This window comes from Phaseolus vulgaris, chromosome 1 (genome assembly GCF_000499845.2).
Source record: "Phaseolus vulgaris cultivar G19833 chromosome 1, P. vulgaris v2.0, whole genome shotgun sequence".
NCBI classification, from domain to species: domain Eukaryota; kingdom Viridiplantae; phylum Streptophyta; class Magnoliopsida; order Fabales; family Fabaceae; genus Phaseolus; species Phaseolus vulgaris.
Window position 1 is genome coordinate 3,058,027 of NC_023759.2, and position 19,201 is coordinate 3,077,227.

General features: G+C 30.5%; 2 protein-coding genes across 2 annotated transcripts; one reads left to right on the forward strand and one right to left on the reverse strand.

Moving 5' to 3' along the window:
- Positions 1 to 6,524: 6,524 nt before the first annotated feature.
- On the forward strand, positions 6,525 to 13,723 carry LOC137816603 (clathrin interactor EPSIN 1). Its single transcript, XM_068619805.1, has 11 exons — positions 6,525 to 6,814; positions 6,966 to 7,017; positions 7,360 to 7,439; positions 7,561 to 7,639; positions 7,771 to 7,854; positions 7,972 to 8,117; positions 8,234 to 8,482; positions 9,524 to 9,672; positions 11,768 to 11,961; positions 12,506 to 12,893; positions 13,211 to 13,723. Exons 1-11 carry the CDS (start codon positions 6,774 to 6,776, stop codon positions 13,438 to 13,440), a joined length of 1,692 nt encoding a protein of 563 aa, XP_068475906.1. The 5' UTR covers positions 6,525 to 6,773; the 3' UTR covers positions 13,441 to 13,723.
- Positions 13,724 to 14,331: 608 nt separating this feature from the next.
- Positions 14,332 to 19,086, reverse strand: LOC137816604 (uncharacterized). Its single transcript, XM_068619806.1, has 10 exons — positions 18,866 to 19,086; positions 18,444 to 18,613; positions 17,856 to 17,987; positions 17,617 to 17,667; positions 16,392 to 16,488; positions 16,204 to 16,250; positions 15,660 to 15,876; positions 15,363 to 15,492; positions 14,968 to 15,010; positions 14,332 to 14,609 (listed from the first exon to the last, which is right to left on the reverse strand). Exons 1-10 carry the CDS (start codon positions 18,945 to 18,947, stop codon positions 14,535 to 14,537), a joined length of 1,044 nt encoding a protein of 347 aa, XP_068475907.1. The 5' UTR covers positions 18,948 to 19,086; the 3' UTR covers positions 14,332 to 14,534.
- Positions 19,087 to 19,201: the final 115 nt, after the last annotated feature.

Here is a 19,201-nt window from a genome sequence, read left to right on the forward strand (position 1 = left end):
GATGCTATTGTGTTATTTGTTATTAAATTATATGCATGGTACGTATTTATTTGTGGGGCCAAGAAATAGGGTTATTTATTTGCTTTTTTGTTTTATATGAGGAATTTTTTATGTACATGTGTGTTGATGACACAATCAAGTTGGTCACGAAAGTTGCATGGAGGGGTGACCAGTTCAAACCCTAGAATTGAATATTATGTCTTTCTTCTTGCATTGTTCATTAACCACAAAAGATTCTCTGTTTTTTGTTCTCTCTCTCTGCCTCGTGATGTACTCTCATCAATAATAAATAAATGATAATGGATAAAAGAGGAGAGAGAAATAAAAGTTAGAAAAATTATATTTGACAACTCCCTCGTCAATATATAATAAAAATAAATTTATAATTAAATAATATAAAAAATTATTAAAATAGATAATGATTGAGAACTCATATTTTTTATACAATTTTCAATACTATTATTTTAATACTTTTTTATATCATTTAATTTTAAATTTATCTTTTATTATATATATTTATTTCTAAACTCATTATATAAGAATTATATATAATTCTAAAGATCGTTAAACTATTATTTTTAATTAAAATAGAGAAATGATCATTTGACAACTGTGAAAACTGTATCTAACTTTATATGATTGATTAATATATAAATACATATAATAAATGATAAATTTATAATTAAATAATTTTAAAAAATATTAAAATAATAATATTGAGGATGATAACGTATTTGTATAAAAAAATAGGATTGTTAATATATTATTATTAATTAAAATAATAGTATTAGCAGTGTTGTTGTGGATGGTGTAAATTTTTTTTTGGATATGATGACTCTAAAAGTTAATAGATTTAAACAATGGAGTGAATATTTCATTCAGCAAAGGATGAAATGAAAATTGAATACTAATTAAAAGAAAAGTGAGTGGGAATGGACGTAAAAAAAATATAAAAATTATATTAGTTTAATGCAAAAATTTCCAAAATATTACTTATTATAAATTTTATTTTATTTTAAAAAATTTATATTTAATATTTATAATATATATTATTTATTTTATTTTAGATTACTTTATTTATTATATAAATATATAATGGAATAATCTACTTAATATATTTTTTTAATCTATAACAATATATATGATGAATATCTTTCCTTTATATTAATTATATAATAAATAAAGTGTATATATTAAGTTATTTTTTAAAAGATTTTATTATTATAATTTTCATTCATCGTTATCTTTATCATTATACTTATAGTAGGTTTTGTAAAATATTATTAAAAATAAAAGAAAATGATTTGTGTATTTTATATATACAATTTATAAATAATAATGTAATTCTAAACGGATGCATGATTTTCTTACACTATATAGGTTTCTTACTAAATAACATATTTTTCATATTCGATAAAGAATGTCAAATAAAAATATTATAAAATAATATTAATTATTTGAAATGTGATTTTATTAACTAATTATATTCAATTAGACAATATTATCATGAAATTACAAGCCATATTAAACTTGGGGCAAATTTCATATTTTGTAAGTATTTAAAAAACTAATGAAATGCTAATTAATTTTATAAGAATCTATTGGCTTGACTAAAATTTCATTTTAACATTTAAACAAAAATTGTTTTTGTTAGTTCAAGTATTAAAGAATTTGATTTTCTTAACAAGAATTTGAATATTTTAATTAAGTAAAAAACATATAGGTGTTGAAATAACCTTATCTTCTTTATATATATATATATATATATATATATATATATATATATAATTAGTCACATCCCAATATGACTTTAAAATGTGCTAAGACAAAAAAAAAAGTTATATGTGTCTCTATCTCTTTCCCTTAAAATAATTTCCATAGTTTGCAAATAACATTTCTATAATTAGGTCAATGTCTGCCATATTGTCTCACAATTGAGTTGCTACTTGTTTTCTGAGTCAAAACCAGAGTTTTTGTGACTTTGATGACTACTTTAATCACTACAAAGTTCAGGAATCTTATCCTTTAAAAATAGAATAACACTACTAATGTCATTGTTCATGTGCCAACCATAGGCACCCAAAACTTTATTATGTTTGATCATTGCTTTTAATATATATAGCATTCTATATATATTTTTCACAACATCAATGCACTGTATTTAAATAAGTTGTTTATCTTAAATTTATAAGTTCTATAATGTTTATAAATTTACAATTTTGAAAGATAATTTAATATTTCGAAAATAAATTTGTACAGAGTAGACTACAAGAAAATTATTAAATATAAATCAATTTTATATATAAAAATAATTATTTATTATATTGATTAGAAATAGAAATAATTTTTTTAAAAAAAATAATTAATTACTATAGTGATTAAATTAAAGACTATTTTAGAAACTAAAAAAAATTGGTTTCTAAAAAATTTATATTATTGTTAAATGGTTACTACCAAATTTAGAATCTAAATAATTGGTAGTTAAAACCTTGATAGCTAATTAGATAACAATTTATAAATTATTTAACAATAATATAAACTAATTTAGAAACCAACATTTTTTTAAGTCTCTAATTGAGTCACTATAATAACAACTAATTATTTTTTGTTTCTAAAATTGATTTCTGTTTCATGATTTTCTTGTAGTGTATATACTATTTTGGATACTAAAAATATTATTAGTATTTAAATTGATATGTAATAAGCAATCAAGGATTTAGCTACCAACTTTAGAAACTAAAGTAGTTAGTATATAATTAAATATCAATTTAAAAACTACTATTAATAATAAAAAATATTTTAGATACCAAAAATGTTTTTAGTCTCCAAAATATATAATCTAGTCATTATAATAACTAATTATTTTTTATAATTAGATGCCGATTTAGAAATTAGTTTATAAATTTTATTAATAATAAAAACTACTATAGATATCGATAATTTTTTTAGTTTTTAAAATAATATTTAATTTAGTCAATATATTAACTGACTGATTTTTATTTAATGATTTTTTTTTAGTGTAATATGAAATTCATATTTTCAAATTTAGATTTAAATTTTTTTTATGTCTCTTTTAAATGTTTCACAAACTAAAGAAAGATGAACACATTCCAAAACTGAAATTTTGAGATTAGAAAACAAAGAGTGACACCTTTTGAAAAATCATGCAAAAAGTAACTCCTATACAAAATTTGGAATGCCTTGAATAATGCTGGCCAGAACAACTTCTTTATTCACAATTTAAACACATGTTTGTATGATGTTCTGCATCTGCTTCCTCGTGGCTTTACATGCAAGGATGAATATTCTTTGACAAATAGCTTTAATATAAAAAAGATGAACACTATGATAAACACTAAAGACCAAAACCTTATATTCTTTTTTCTAAACACGATTCACTTTTACATTTGAACTATATGAGACATGCTTGTATTTTCATATAAAAATGGAAACACCACCTTTGAAATTATTCTCCATTTTCATCATTCACAACTTTGACAATGTTAGATTTCAGCCTTAAGAGACAACTTCCCCCAAATGAAAATTGCTTTGGGATGTTGAGTTAAAGATGTTTAATACTTTATTGGGTGATTCTTCTATTAAGTCTCTAAAAGTATTTAAGAAAATGTTTAATTATATTTTTAAGCAATAACCTAAATTTAAGAATAAAAGTTATTATTTTATATATTAGAATAATAAATTTTGTTATGTATAATAATTAAATCTAAATTATAAGTATAAATTATGAGGCATTTGAAATTTCTTAGAGTTTCTTACATTAAAAGATAATTAAATATAAATTACTTATGATAGAATAGGAATAGAGATCATAAATTCATTTTTTTAATATATAAAGCAACCCCTATTGTGATGTTTCTATGGGAAATGTTATTAGTTGTTTTTTTTTCTTTCATTAATTAATTATATAAATTTCTTATTGTTAGAGTTGTATTAAAAATTAAATTATCATTACACTTTCTAATAAAAACTTTAAATCTCTAATTGTTTTAATTAGTGTTGTAACCATGTTTTAAAAATGAATTGCTTAAATAAATAAAAAAATTTGTTCATCCAGAAAAATAATATTTAACTAAAATTATTTTTAGTGTTTTTAAAGATTTTAATCCTATTAAGTTGATATCTGTGATTTATTTTTTTCGAATAGAGTCATTGTCGTTAATGAATTATCAACGAGTTTTACTAACTTCTAAAGGAGCAATTATTTTCTAACTTTTTAACAGGTTGTTGAACCTTATTACTTCCAGAAATTTCTAAACCTTTGTTACGTCGACCAGTTTCGAAACTCCTTTTATTTCCAATGATTTTAAATCTCCTTAATTTTATTTGTTGTGTTTTTTAGTGCACATAAATTCTTAAACAACTGAAAAATGATAAAAGGAAAATATTTTAAAATTTCGGTATTTATAATTAATGTAATATTCATAAAAGGAACAAACAATAAAGTATACAACATATAAACAATAAAGTTTAAAAGGTTAAAATCAATGAAACATTACAATTTCATTTGTTCTCGATCATAGAATTAGACATAATGAAAAACTAAAGAACATATTTAATCATGGTTCTTGATGTTGATAATTTGTTTCTTCATTAGAAACACGAGGGATCAAATATCCAACATATACAAAATAGTCATAATTAATAGCATTTAAGTTGCAACATAGAGTATATATTGATTTAATCAATATTTAAATATTAATGATAACGCATGAAACATAGCAAAATCATGAGGCAATTTTCTTTTATGGTTTTGCAAAGTCATGAGTCAGGACGGATAGTCTGTGACCCGTTAAAAAAAGGCAAATAAATAAAAAAATTAATTTAATAAGTAAGATTTATAATTTGAAATTTTATTTTTTATTAATTAAAAAGAATTATGGCTAACCCACAAGCTCGCGAGTCAGCTATTATGCAAGGCATGCCAATAAAATCAATCAATATTTCTTACGTGTGGAGGGTCAATTCAGGACGACCAACCCACAATTTTCAACTTATTTAGGAGAACAAAATAATGTATTATGAGTTGTATTTGTATCTTTACTCGCTCTTACATCATGTATGTTTTTTGCATTATCAACCATTTGACAATTAAAAATGCATTCTCATCGATCAAACCCAATTGCATCAATCGAGAAGAAGTATTTCAAATTTAAAATATAAAAAGCAGATACCATATCATCTAATATAGGTATAATTTTGCCATTGTCATACAAATTATCCTTTGTATTTATAAGTATAAAGAAATTAATAAACATGTAATATTATACTTAAATATTGCATCAAAGATGAGTCAAAGACGAGTCTCTAAGCAACGATTTACCACTTCTAATTTGGTCATTGGTTTATGGGTTATAAGTTGAAGAAAGTTGCAATTGCACATCTTGAAAGGTCATAATATTTGTATAGAAGTTGCTAATGAATACTTGTTCTCTATTGATACTAACAAGAAATCTACGAACTTTGAATATATGATCCATGAAAGATCAAACCACATAGGTTATTATGTAAGTACGAGATAACATCATGAAATGAATAATCTTTCTTAATCGATCCCCTACAACAAAGACAATATGTTTGACATATTTTTATTCTCTAAATAGTCAAAAGACAATAACTTTTGGTTGCCACTAATATTGATTTTAACTTGCAATTTGACTAATGATTGATTTGTACATAGAAGAGGATTAATGTTTTATTTGAGTTAGGATGGAAATGCAAAGGGAAAGAACCACAAAAGATGATTGAGAAGTGCACCACGTCAAGGAATGCAATGAGAAGGACCTTCATTGTCCTTTAACTTCAATCACAACATTGAAATAAAGAGATGAAAGTGCCAATCAAAGCTTCCATGGTTTGATGAAATGCAATTTCATAATGCAATGCAATTACAGAAAATACTTTGGGCATGTATCACTGACTTAAAATTACGATAAAATCAAATATATAAAATATAATTAGCAAAATTTTAAATTAATTATAATAATTAATTTTATAATTAGAAATCATCTTTATACTTTCACCTTAAATAAGTTAAATTTATGGTCTAAATTTAAACTCTCTCTTGTCTGATCTTAAACACTCCTATCACCTTGTAAAACTGAAATATAAGTCATTGGTAAATTAAATATAATTAGCAAGCTAAAAATATTGGTTATTTTTTTACCAACTAAAATATTATTTATAAAAAAAATAGGTTTAATTATTCTCTATTCTTATAGTTTAAAAAACTGTCGTTTTTGTAGTTATCATTTTTCACTTTTTTATGCGTTGAATAATGCCATTTAAAATTATAAATTATTGTGACGTTTCGAGTTATGATGGTATTAAACAATTTAGAAGAGAAAGATAAAAAAATATAATTTTTTTTATCTATACTGATTATAAAATCAATTTTTTGCACCGATAAAATCAAACATTTTAAATTGTGTAGATTAAAACAAACCGTTTTAACTATGAGAACAAAAATGATAATTAAGCAAAAGAATTAAAAACTAAAATAAAACTTATTATATTCACGTGAATAAAAATACTTATTTATTCTGAAGAGTGAAAAGAAGCAGGGTTATGAAGAAATTTTGGAAAACAAATGAACAAAAATTCTCTCTGAATTTATTAGATCTGAAATAGTTGCTACCGGAAATCGGAAACTGCATTAATCCAAATCGCTGCAATTAATTTAACCGTTTTCCAACCTTTCTCCTCAGATCGGAACAGATCAGACCCACAGCGTCTCGTTTCGCGGATCCACCGCCATGGATTTCATGAAGGTCTTCGATCAAACCGTTCGAGAAATGTGAGCGAGCTTCTCGATCCTTCCTTCATCCTTTTTGCATTGAGATTTTCGTTTTTTTTAATGAGAAAATCAAAATCTATTTCAATCTTCTATTCGAAAATGTTAGTTCGCCCTGTTCTTACGATTACAATGTTTGTTTATGGGAAAACAGAAAGAGAGAGGTGAATCTGAAGGTGCTTAAGGTTCCGGAAATCGAACAGAAGGTTACACTCCGACTGTTGTGATTTTTGTTTTATTTGTGTGGAGTTCATTGAAAATGTTACAATTCGTGCTATTTCGATTTGAAACTCCGTTGTTAGAGTACGAGAAGTACAATATTGTGGATTTCTGCGTTTCTCTAGAATTGACGTTAATGGAATGCGTTTTTGGAATTGAATTCGGCATAGTGCTCCTTTCTCTACCTATTATCAAGTAATTTTTGAATAATTTGTAGATGCAATGGTGTTGGATGACTGCCAGATTTTATATATTTACAAACTATAAAGTCACTAGTATTGGCCACTGGTATTATTTTATTGACTGTTTTACCATTTTTCACAAATTAGGTGCTCGATGCCACTGATAATGAACCTTGGGGTCCTCATGGTACTGCACTGGCAGAGATTTCCCAGGCTACCAAAAAATTGTAAACAACTATCTATCTATCTTTTTTTCCGGTTATATTACTTTTATTTTTGTTTGTTTTTGTATTTGGAGAAAATTTCTGATACTTGTTCTACTAAATTATTGCTTCTCTTCTATACTAGTACTGAATGTCAAATGGTCATGAATGTCCTTTGGACAAGACTGGGCGAAACTGGAAAAGATTGGAGATATGTATACAAGGTAATGCTTTCCAAATAATCATGTAATTTCCTAAGATTTTAAGATACAGAGAGAAGGCTTTTTGGAGGTATTTTCTGTGTTGATACATACAATTTGCTTTTCTTTCAATAACTTGAATTATGTTAATTCAGGCGTTAGCGGTTATAGAGTATTTGGTAGCACATGGATCTGAACGTGCAGTTGACGACATTATAGAACATACTTTTCAGATTTCAGTAAGGGAAATTCTCTTGTATTTAGCTAATTTCATACTTGCAATTAACAACTGTGCTGACAAGTAAAATAAAAGAGTATTTTCTGATGTTATCTTAATTTACTTTGGATTGGTTAAGGCACTTTCTAGTTTTGAATATGTTGAGCCAAGTGGGAAGGACGTAGGACTCAATGTAAGGAAGAAGGCTGAAAACATTGTGTCCCTTTTGAATGATAGAGATAAGATACATGATGTCAGAAATAAAGCTGCTGCAAACCGTGACAAGTAGGTCAAATTTGTCAATTTTTTTCATCCTAGAATTATCAGGTCAACAAACTACTACAATAGAATGTGTAGTCAGAAAATAGTTTTCTTATTTTTCTTTTGGGTGCTCAATGTAGGTATATTGGTGTTTCTTCTAGTGGTATTACATACAAGTCTGGTGGGTCCTCCTCTTATAGTAGTGGTGGCAGCTTTCAGAGCAGTGGTAAGTATGGAGGCTTTGGATCTAGAGATGGTGACAGGTTTGGTGATAACAATAGAGACAAGGTGGGATCCTATGATGAAGATTACCAGGGGAAATCACACCATTCCGTTGCAAGTGACAATCAAGACTACTCCTTCAAGAAGGGTTCTTCACGCTCTGTCAGGTAGGACAAATCTAACTGCTGTTATGGTTGGCAAATAACTGTAAATGTATTTTTATGACCGTTCCATTCTATAAACTGAGTATATTGCCATATCCTTAGGTGTGTTTTTTTAGAGCAACTTATGATTTTACAACTCAGTGTATATTACTGTGAATTTAATTAATGATGGATGGCATTGTGGCTTATGCTGGAAGCAATGTGACTATAATAGAATAAAATGGCATATGTACATATGAAAAAAAAAGTATACAGATGGCGAGTCCTGGTGTAGTGTTAAGGTTGTGTCTTGATACTAGTTGATCAAGAATTTGAATCCCGAAACAGCAGCATGTGCAAAGGTAAGGTTGTGTACAATGACCCTCCCTTCCTCATACCTTAGCATAGTGAGGAACCTTTTGGCACTAGAGTATTAGTTTTATTTGTTGTATATACAAAAGGTGTATGAAAAATTTTTGGAGGCCAATTAATTCATTTTAAGCATAGCATCATGCAAATAAATATCTGCATGTTTAAGTTTAACTCAGTTATATGTGCTAAAAAAATATTTTAATTGATATCTTCCTTTACCATGGAGTAGCCTTGGTGCAAAATGAAACTAATTTTGATACTATTACTCATAGAAGCAAAGTATTAGATGAAAGATGAATAATAATTAGAAAAGCACCACTTTAGATATTGATGACATAAGATTAAGATTAACACTAATTGTAATTTGCCCCTGTTTACTTTCCAAAAGGTTTTCTTAATTTGTTGACTTCAGAAGAAATTTTATCTTGTGGATCAATTAAAGTATTAGAGAGAAGCGTACATACACAAAAGATTATAGAAGCAGAAAGGAAGTTAAATATTGTGTCAGGGTCCGAGACATGTAACCTGTGCATGATACATGTTAGTTTTAAATGGGGACTTGGTTGGTTGATTAGATGCTTATCTCAATTTTAACCTTTTACTTGGCTTTGGTTTTTATTTAGCCAAATTTTCCCTCTTCATACTGCAATGATTTTATTGCTCTATCCTTATTCCTGAATGTCTGTCTTGCAGCAAAAGTCAGGAGAACAAGTCATCTAGAGTATCAAAGTCATCAACTAATGCAAATAATTACGGTTCAGTTCCTTCTCAAAGTTCAAGTGTACCTGCAAACAATACTGAGGATGAAATGGATGATTTTGATCCAAGAGGAACCTCTACCAGTAAGTATTCTGAAAACACAGTCTCCAATATTGTAGTTGCTGATTTTATTGATCTATTCATTTTACTATTTTGTTCCTTTAAGTGGAATATGAATTATGGTGCACATTTTATTGTTATATATGTATGATGCCCATGCAACTTTTGTACTTTTGAGTTACAAGCCTTCCAAGGCCAACGTATCGGTGGTAGAATCAATAATCGCTCTCACCATTAAGTTCACTACAAACTATAGTAAATCCCCTTTCTTGTGATTCTTTGACTGTGACTTGCTTTGATTCCATTCATTTGAAATAAATAGTAATCTATTTATTCAAGTTAAGTATAGAGTACTGTGGCGCACATTTTACTGTTAAATGTGTGATGCACATGCAACTTTGAACATACAAATCTTCAAAATTCAACCTTAAAAGCTAGTTGTTCCGGTGAACAAGTCACTTCATTACTTACTCTATTGAGCATCCTATACTACTCAATGTCAACTATCCATAATACGTCTCTATCATGGACACTCAAACACTAGTAGAACCCTCCCTTAGTTAGTTCTCAAGAGGCCAGGCCACTTAAGTGAGTATTCCATTGAGCATTTCATACTACTTGATGTTCGCCTTTTGCATGCCTTTACTTTTCTTTCTTTGATTTTGCCCTGCTTTGTTTATTCAGACTAAGGCCATTTGCTTCTGAAACTTACAAGGTTTCTGTAAGTTTTACACCCTCTAGGATCAGCCACTGGCCTAAAAAAAAGGAAGGAAAACCTAATTAAGCATGCGGTGATAAAAAACATTTGGCTTATGTCTCAAGTAGTAAAAGATGAGTATAGTATTTTCTTCTCAAGAATTGGTTCTTAATAACAAAACTCATGTGCAAATTATTTGAACTTAATTGAAGTGAACGAATTTCATTTTTTGACACGAATTACATTAAAAGCAGGTAAGCACTGCATTAAAAGAAATCAAGAAATATTTACTCAAAAATTGTAAAAAATGGTTAACAAACTTTAGGGTTAGAATCTGTTCACTCCTCTTCCTATGTAATAAGCTGTTTCCACTCCCAATTCAAGATGTAAATCTCTTAATCAAAGTTAAAATTTACCAAATCAAGTTAAACTCAATTCCTTGGCATTTAGCTGCTTTGTTCAATTCAAGAATCCTAGCTTAGTAGCCCCTAAATCAAACAAGTATTAAGCAAAGGAATTTTTGAGATCTCTGAACTGCCTACTGCTATTCCTAGAATCTTCTCAATTATGGCGATTCTCTTCAAATTTCAACTCAAACCAATCTTCTAATTGTGAAATTGACTCTTAAGTTCCAGCCAAGGGTGACCAATCTAAAAAAAGCATTAAGCATGGAAGGGACCACTCAATTCAAGCATAAAAGAAAGGAGATTGAATTGAAATGGAAAGAATCAAATCACAGAAGAATTGGAATGAAATTCCTCATTCCTTTAACATAAATGTTTAGTTACGCATGGTTTGGAAAGAAAATAGAGGATAGAAAAAGAGAGATTAGAAAAAACTCCATTAGAATTTTATAATTATGCAAGGTGATCCTCAAACTTGAAGTTCCAAACCATAATGTCATAAATAAGAGAGTTCAAAGGAAGAGGTTTGAGTTTTGAAGTCAAAACTCAAAAGTTACAATGTTCAGGGAAATCTAAGTATTTATAGTGTGATTTGTTGTTGTTAGTGTTAATCTAATGGGCTTGAGTGTTTCAACACACTTCGTCCTGCATGGTAATGCACAGGAGGTGATAACTGAGTTTTTTCATGTAACTCCCCTTCGGTGTGCTAATGTTCAAGCCATTTGTTCCAATGCTTGTAAAACCTTTTCTCCAACTACAATAAAATACCTGTGCAAATGATGGAAAGGTGAGTAGGAATGGGTAGTCATGATTCAAATAAGAAAATGTCACAAAAAAAAAATCCCCATGGCAATTAATTAGAAAGTATTAATATATGATTAAATATGAAATCAAATACTAACACACTTACGGCATACATTAAATTCCTCTAATTTTCCATAAATATAGTATGCACTTTTCAGTAGCGAGGTTATTTTACCTTTTAAATAATACGGAATAATTTCTTTCTTGCAACAGAAACTTCAGCAGGAAACTCTAACCAAGTTGATCTCTTTGGACAAGATTTAATTGGTGACTTCATGGATGCTCCAACATCTGTTCCTGTAGAGAAGCCAGCAACTGGTAATTTGCCAGAGGTTGATCTTTTTGCAGATGCATCATTTGTATCAGCAACACCTCAAATGGACAAAGGAGCCAGTTCTCAACCACAGGTTAGATTTAGATTTTATCATCTATATTTTTAGTGTTACACTTTTTTTTCATGTCAGCCTCCAGTCACCCAATTTGGTTAATGGAACGAATGTCCACTGGTAGTTACGCCCTAAGCACAATACCTACTTCTCCCTTGATCATTGGTGCCCCCAAAAGTGAGGATACTGCCAATATTGCTCAAATATGATAATTTTACTTGACCATACACCATTGAAGTAAATATATTGGTCTATTCTTTATGTTGAATTATAATATCAGTTTCATTTGCAAAATAATGTTTGATACTCTAATTCCGGCTAACTGTAAAAGTTGGCATGCTTAAGTGGTCATGGAGGTGAATCAAGACCGGAAGGCAAGGTCCACCTTTTGTAATGTTAGTGTTGTGCAGTTTTTTCACATGGTTCCAAGTGTATTAATTGCATGTGAGAAAAATTGTCTTCAAATTTTTAAATTGTGATTGTGAATTACTCACGGGGGCTTTCTGTACATTATTTTTGCCACAGTGCTAAAATTTCATTTGTATCTTGTTGATCGTGTGTATAGGCTGAGGTGGATCTATTTGCTTCACAACCAGCCATTTCTGCAGTTACACCAACAGTTGACTTGTTTTCCATTCCTGAACCGGTAGTGCAACCAGACAGCAAGCCAGAGAAATCTGATCCTGTGAATAACAGCTCGTTTGATCCCTTTGCTGCTGTTCCTCTTAATAATTTTGATGGATCTGATATTTTTGGTGATTTTACTTCTCAATCTGATTCTGTGTCTTCCCAGCCCTCCGATAAAGTTGTCAGTGATGACAAACATGATAATATCACTGGTAAATCTTTAGCAGACTCTAAAGTTTTACCCAAAAAGGATACTTTCCAGGTGAAGTCTGGTGTCTGGGCTGATTCACTAAGTCGGGGACTGATTGATCTCAATATAACTGCCCGTAAGTTAATTATCATGACTACTAGCTTTATATTATCTATTGTTTTATGGTCCTTTTTCCTCCAAGTGTAACAATTAATGCATTGTGTTCTCGTATATGTCATCTTAAAGATGCAATAGTCCCTTGCTAAAAGATATAAGTACATTATTAGTTGGATTGGATGATCTTAGTAACATAGTGTGTTCATCCACTTCCCATTTGCTTTATTTTGCTTGTGCAATATGATTGAGTGCTTTCATGTAGTAAATGTACTCCAAAAAGTGCAAATTGTTCTGTTTCTTTGGTTATTTACAGTAGCTTCTGGTATTGTTTTGCAGCTAAAAAAGTAAACCTTGCGGACGTTGGAATTGTGGGTGGCTTGAGCGATGGATCCGACGAAAAGGAGAAAGGCCCTCCACCTTCATTTTTTATGGGTAGAGCTATGGGTTCAGGTTCTGGTCTTGGACTTGGTAGGCCTGGATTCTCTCCTTCACAACCAGCACCCGGAGACGACATTTTCTCAAACCTTGGTACCCAACAATATCAATTTGGTGGGTTCCAAAAGTAAAAAATTCTGACTCATCCCATCACATTTTCACTCATTCTTTGTGTGTCGGCATTACAGAGCTTGTTAAGCTTTTTGGCATGATTTTGTTGGTATATATTTCTCAATATTTTGTGATTAAGTTATTTTAAATCTTAAGCTACTGTTGCGTATAAAATGCCATCCAGCGGATTAAAGTGCCCGAAATACATGGTGGCACTGCTTTGAGTTGTAAAATATCCGTGTCAACTATAAGTGGTTGGTGTTGTTGATGATGTGTTAGAGATTTACAAGAACTTTCTTCTTCCCTTGTGTGTTGAAACATTTACAAAAACTTAAAAGAATGGAATGGGGTGGCTGGGTGACGGAGAGGTTATATTTGTTTCTTAATATTTTGCATTGGGAAACAATCATATTCTTCAATTATATATATTCTTTAATCAACATTTTATTATGGACTCGTACTAAACCGATAATAATTGATTTCGTGCGTTGGTTTCCTTTTTTCACTAAATCAGATCCATTGGAAATTGACCTTCTCGTAAATTTTCGTCTTTATTTTATCATCGAAATTAATTTATTACTGCAGCATAAATCTAAGCATTTATTATAAAGTTGTATTTATTTGTAAGAAATTCAAATTTTTAAAAGTTAAAATAATTTAATTTGAATCGTAGTCTTAATGTTTAAAACGTCATTTTTTATAAGATGATTTAACCTTTTTTAAGTTTACGTGAGTATCAGTAGGAAATAAAAGAGGGAGACTGAAGACCATCGCCCACTAAAACGCATACTTTATTGGAAAATTACTTGTCACCGATTGTTGAGTTGCCAAATAATTGACGTTGAGCAGCTCATATTCAATTTTCATTTTTAGGATTAATAGTGGAACTAAACAAGAGTTGAAATAGTTGATTGATTTTGAACTTTTGTTGATTAACTTTTTTTTTCACTTTTCCACTAGATACAGGAAAAGGAACCTCAAGTATTAGAGTATCACATCCCTGCCCCCACAACTCAAGTCCAACTATGAGAGGCAGTAAGGCAGGAAGCATCGGAAAAGAAAAAAGATTTATTGCAAAAGTTTAGTTGAAAGGCACAGCAGGGGCATTTCCTTACTACATATCCAAGAATCTACCTCGAATCATGGCCTCGGCTTTCCTCACTTCCTTCACTGGTCCGATGATAAAGACCTACATAAAGGAAAAGATGATAGTCGATAGAGTTTAATAACAGATTAAAGGGTAAGAGGGATAGAATAAATAACCAACAATATCATAGGTTGCAGAGGGTCCTAACCTTTCATTAATTTCCCTTTTATATAAAAATAATTTAATCATGAAATAGAATTTTGAAAAAATTAACGGTGCAGTTTCATGTCTTTTTCACCTCAGATGGTGTTATTCCTTGACAGCAATAAAAAATAAACAATCTATGACTTACACGAAAAGTACCAGAGAAAGAAAAAGGATAGTAATTGAACCGGCAAATAAAAGCATCTAAAAAGCTGGTGCTTATGAATTACATGGAACATGATGCTGATATACCAACCTTGTCAGGTGGGCCCTTGGGACCTCCGGTGTGAATTTCCGCACTGAGCCAATGAACACATTTGAAAAATTAATACAAAATATCGAACAATTGATCAAATTATTCACTCAGTAATCTAAGTACATCACGAACTTAAAGAGAAGTCCCTAAAAAGTATTTTATTTCTTTCACGTCCGTCCTTCATAGGTCCTGTATTTAGTTATTAAAATGCAATTTATCTCCTGGGAATTAAATTACATTTTCAAAATAACATACAGAGACTTGTCCAAAAGACAAATGTGAAAGACGAGAACTGTTTTTCAAGACCGAGTTGGCCATTATACCATTCACTAATAAACCAAAAAAGGCATGTATTTACTAAACCAAGAGAATAGTCCGGAGAGGCAAATTATTACTTGCAAGCAGCCTTAATTGACAAAATTGTCGCCCCTCTTTTCCCAATAACACGTCCCATCTTTCCTGGGGGAACATCAAGAACTGAAAGAATTTCTTCATCGGGACCATTATCATCAGCATTCAGGCTATCTACAAGGTAGAAGCACATTCTTTAAACAATCAAATTCGCTTTCCTGGCCCAAAACATAACATAAAACCTAAAAATTTATACTTGTCAATTGTAAAATGGCAACTGCCAATAAAATGAATAAGGAAATATGTTTTCCATGAGATTCTCGTCCAGATTTTATATCAACCTGGAATCGAAGGTAGAGATGGCCAATCAGCAAAATCGTTACTGTTCAAACAGAAACATCGGCAATACAAGGCACCACGAACTGCAAGATACCATAAGGACCGCTCATTTAACTTCTCCATCATTCGGTGATAAATGTAGAGAAGAAAACGAACATCATCAGCAGCAGCACGGACCATTAGTTCAGATAATGGTCTGTGTGTCCAAAACTCAGGGTCCTGACAAAACATTTACAAATAACATCACTATACTCTTCTCACTGACCTTGACCTGAACACAAATCAATATATACAGGTGGATATGTAAAGTCATAAATTATGACATACAAAAATGAAAATGATATGACAAAAAATAATGGTGTTTTATTTTTCGCTCATATAGAAACTATTTCAATCATCAATCAGATGCTTTGTACTGTTTGGTATGAATCAAACCTTAAACACAATATCACTAGATGAAATGAAAGCATTCAGGACAAACGACTTTTACTTTTAGTAGACAGCAATGTAGATTATTCTTTCAATCAAGACTATTCTAAAACCAACCTGTCGAAGGAGGTCACGAACTTCTTCCTTCTCAACATATGATATGCCTACATGTAAACCCTCAAAGTGAATCAAATGACTCAGGAACTTATTCAAAATTCTTAATCATTATGTCTAATTGAGGTCGTTATAAAAATAACAACTATCAACAATTTCAATGGATACAACGTCAAATAGTACCACACTACCACAATAACGTGGATCTGCAAGGAGGCCAACAAATGAAATGTAGTCATCTCGCAATCTCGTTCGTCCTTCTTGATCCTCTATTAGTGAATAAGCAATCTGAACCAAATAAGAAACATAATTAACCAATCAACAAAGAGACATAGATGAAGACATGAACATATAATAAACAAGTGTAAGAATTTTATGGAATTGTTAGTTAACACTAATAGAAGTGTGAAGATTGCTAAAGAAACTTATTTGTATTACAGTTTCCACCTCTTTCCAACCTTTGACCTTTCCTAATTTTAAATGATCACTTATATGAGAGACAAGCAAAGAAGTCCAACTTCAAGAATGAAACATTTGAAGAGGGAAAAATACACATCACCTGTTAAAGTTTAGGCTGTATGCATAAAAGTCCTCAATGTTTAAAAAAATCATATATCAGTCTCTAATATAAATGGTGCGAAAGAACACCTCTACTAGAGAAATTGTTAATTCCCAAAGAAAAAATGACACACATGATATAAACATGACTAATTTAATGGTAAAAAATGTCTAAACATCTACGATTGGCATTCAGGTCAAATAGCAGAAATCCCTAACCAAGAATTGAAACAATCTCTGACCTTTCTCTTTCACCATGTTCCATTTCATGTATGCGTGTGTATTGGTGGAGTAGTTAGAACACACAGCTAGACCAAAAGCATTTCAAAACCTAAACATTCTATATAAAGCTAGCAACTTCTATATTATATTCTTGCTATCTTCAATGACTTAAATAATATGAACGAACAAACTTTTCCATTGCATTTGTCCAACCAAACTTTCTATAATATCTAACAAAAAGCAACAAAATAAAAAATTATCCAAACAATATCACTAATGCAGATTATATTGAAGATAGAACGAGAAAGCACAAATCTCGTACATTTTGGCAAGATAATAATCATATCACTGTTAAAAGCATCAAATATAAATCAGGCCTAAGTAACTGAATAAAATATTATAAAAGAAAAACATACGATGTTCATATAAGAAAATTGTAAGCTGACATACGATGTTGATTCTAATATCAACAACCATGGCTCGAGGGAAAATTGTATTGGGTTCATATAATAAGAAATATGAGATTTTTTGGAAGTGGATATAATCATATAATTCATTCTACCAACTTAACAAGGCAAATAAAATGGGAAAGAAGAACCGAAAAGATGTGGCCCACCCAGTAACAAGAAAGCTCACCTGAGTATCCACCACATTGTTCAACTTGATGCCAAACTGAAAGAAGAGTGCCTGGTAAACAACAAAAAGTTTATAAGTGCTTTATATGGCCAGACAAAAAATAGCTAAATGCTAAGACCAGATGTCAAGCCTCTGAAACATTTTTTTCCACTGATTATTCACATTGCGCAAATTTCAACATATACAAAAGAGAGGTAAAAGAAAGGGTAAGGAAGCAGACAATCAAATAAATCAGAGACCTCACTGTCTCGTTTGCAATCATGAATCACTTTTGTGATGTATTTAGATTCAAGTGCAAGCTTACACGCTTTGATAAGCTCTTCTCCCCCTTCAATCGCATCAACCAAGTACACAGCATCAGGAAATGCAAGCTGCAGAAACAAGAACCTCAGAACAAATTCTACGCCAACAACGTAAAATACAAGTAAATCTCCACACCCTCATCTCACAAAATGACATTAAAAAAAATATTAAGCCCCTAAAAGAACATAATCACCAGCGAAAAATCACAACACAACTAAAATCACAAAAACAACAGAGTTAAAATAGGTTTACTCCTACTACTTGCACTCCTATTTATTTATTTAATTATTTATTTACTTAGATACTTGTTATACCAAAGAGTTTCTCAAATTAGCATATAACATTCCAACTTCAGCATATAATACATAATCACCTAAATTATCATTAACATATACAACGTACACCACAAAAGTTCCTCACATTGACGTATATAACATTCCAACTTTAGAATAGCATATAGTTATATAAATTCATCATTGCAGTTACCAAAACCGAAATCTAAAACGACGAACGAGAGAATCGACCTGCATTATACAGAGAGTGCCTTTGCGGCACAAGTCAACACCCTCGCAGTCAAAGCCAATGATGAGCTCCGACTGAGGCGAGGGTTCCAGGAAGTCGGCGGGAAGTTGCGACGCCTCCGTCACGACGTGAATCGGAACTCGCGGTTCATCTTCGCTCACGCGCTTCTCACCTAATCAATCGCAAATCGAATTCGTTACAAATTCCTTTCCACCGTTACCGATAACACACGCATACAGCAAACAAGAACGGAAACTCAAACGACACAGATATTATGGCGTAAAACAAACGATCCAAGTGTTAAACAGTTGGAAATTAAAATTTAGAGAGTTATCGAACAAAATTTCTTGATATGTTCTTCGTTCGAGAGAGAAAGAGTGAGATGAAGAAACGAAGCCCTAAATCGATGGAAATGAAGAGTGACCTTGGAGAGAGGAAGAAGGAGGTTGAAGCGGAAGAGGAAGGTGCGTGAGAAAAGAGGGAGAAGGAGGTGAAGAAGAAGCCATGTGATTGGGAGTGAATGTTCAACCACATCACACACTTCGCTCTTCTAAGCTTGCTCTGCACTCTTCTCTGCTCGCTCTCTTTTTTCTACCCAAGAAATGAACACTGTTTTTCTACCCAATATTCAACACTTTCTTTATTGTTAGGATTACAAAAAAATAAATAAATAAATAAAAAGTTCATATTGTAAAATAAAATATTTAAAAATAATCGAACCGTCTTTATATCAAAAGTAAAATTTGACTAAATATTAAAA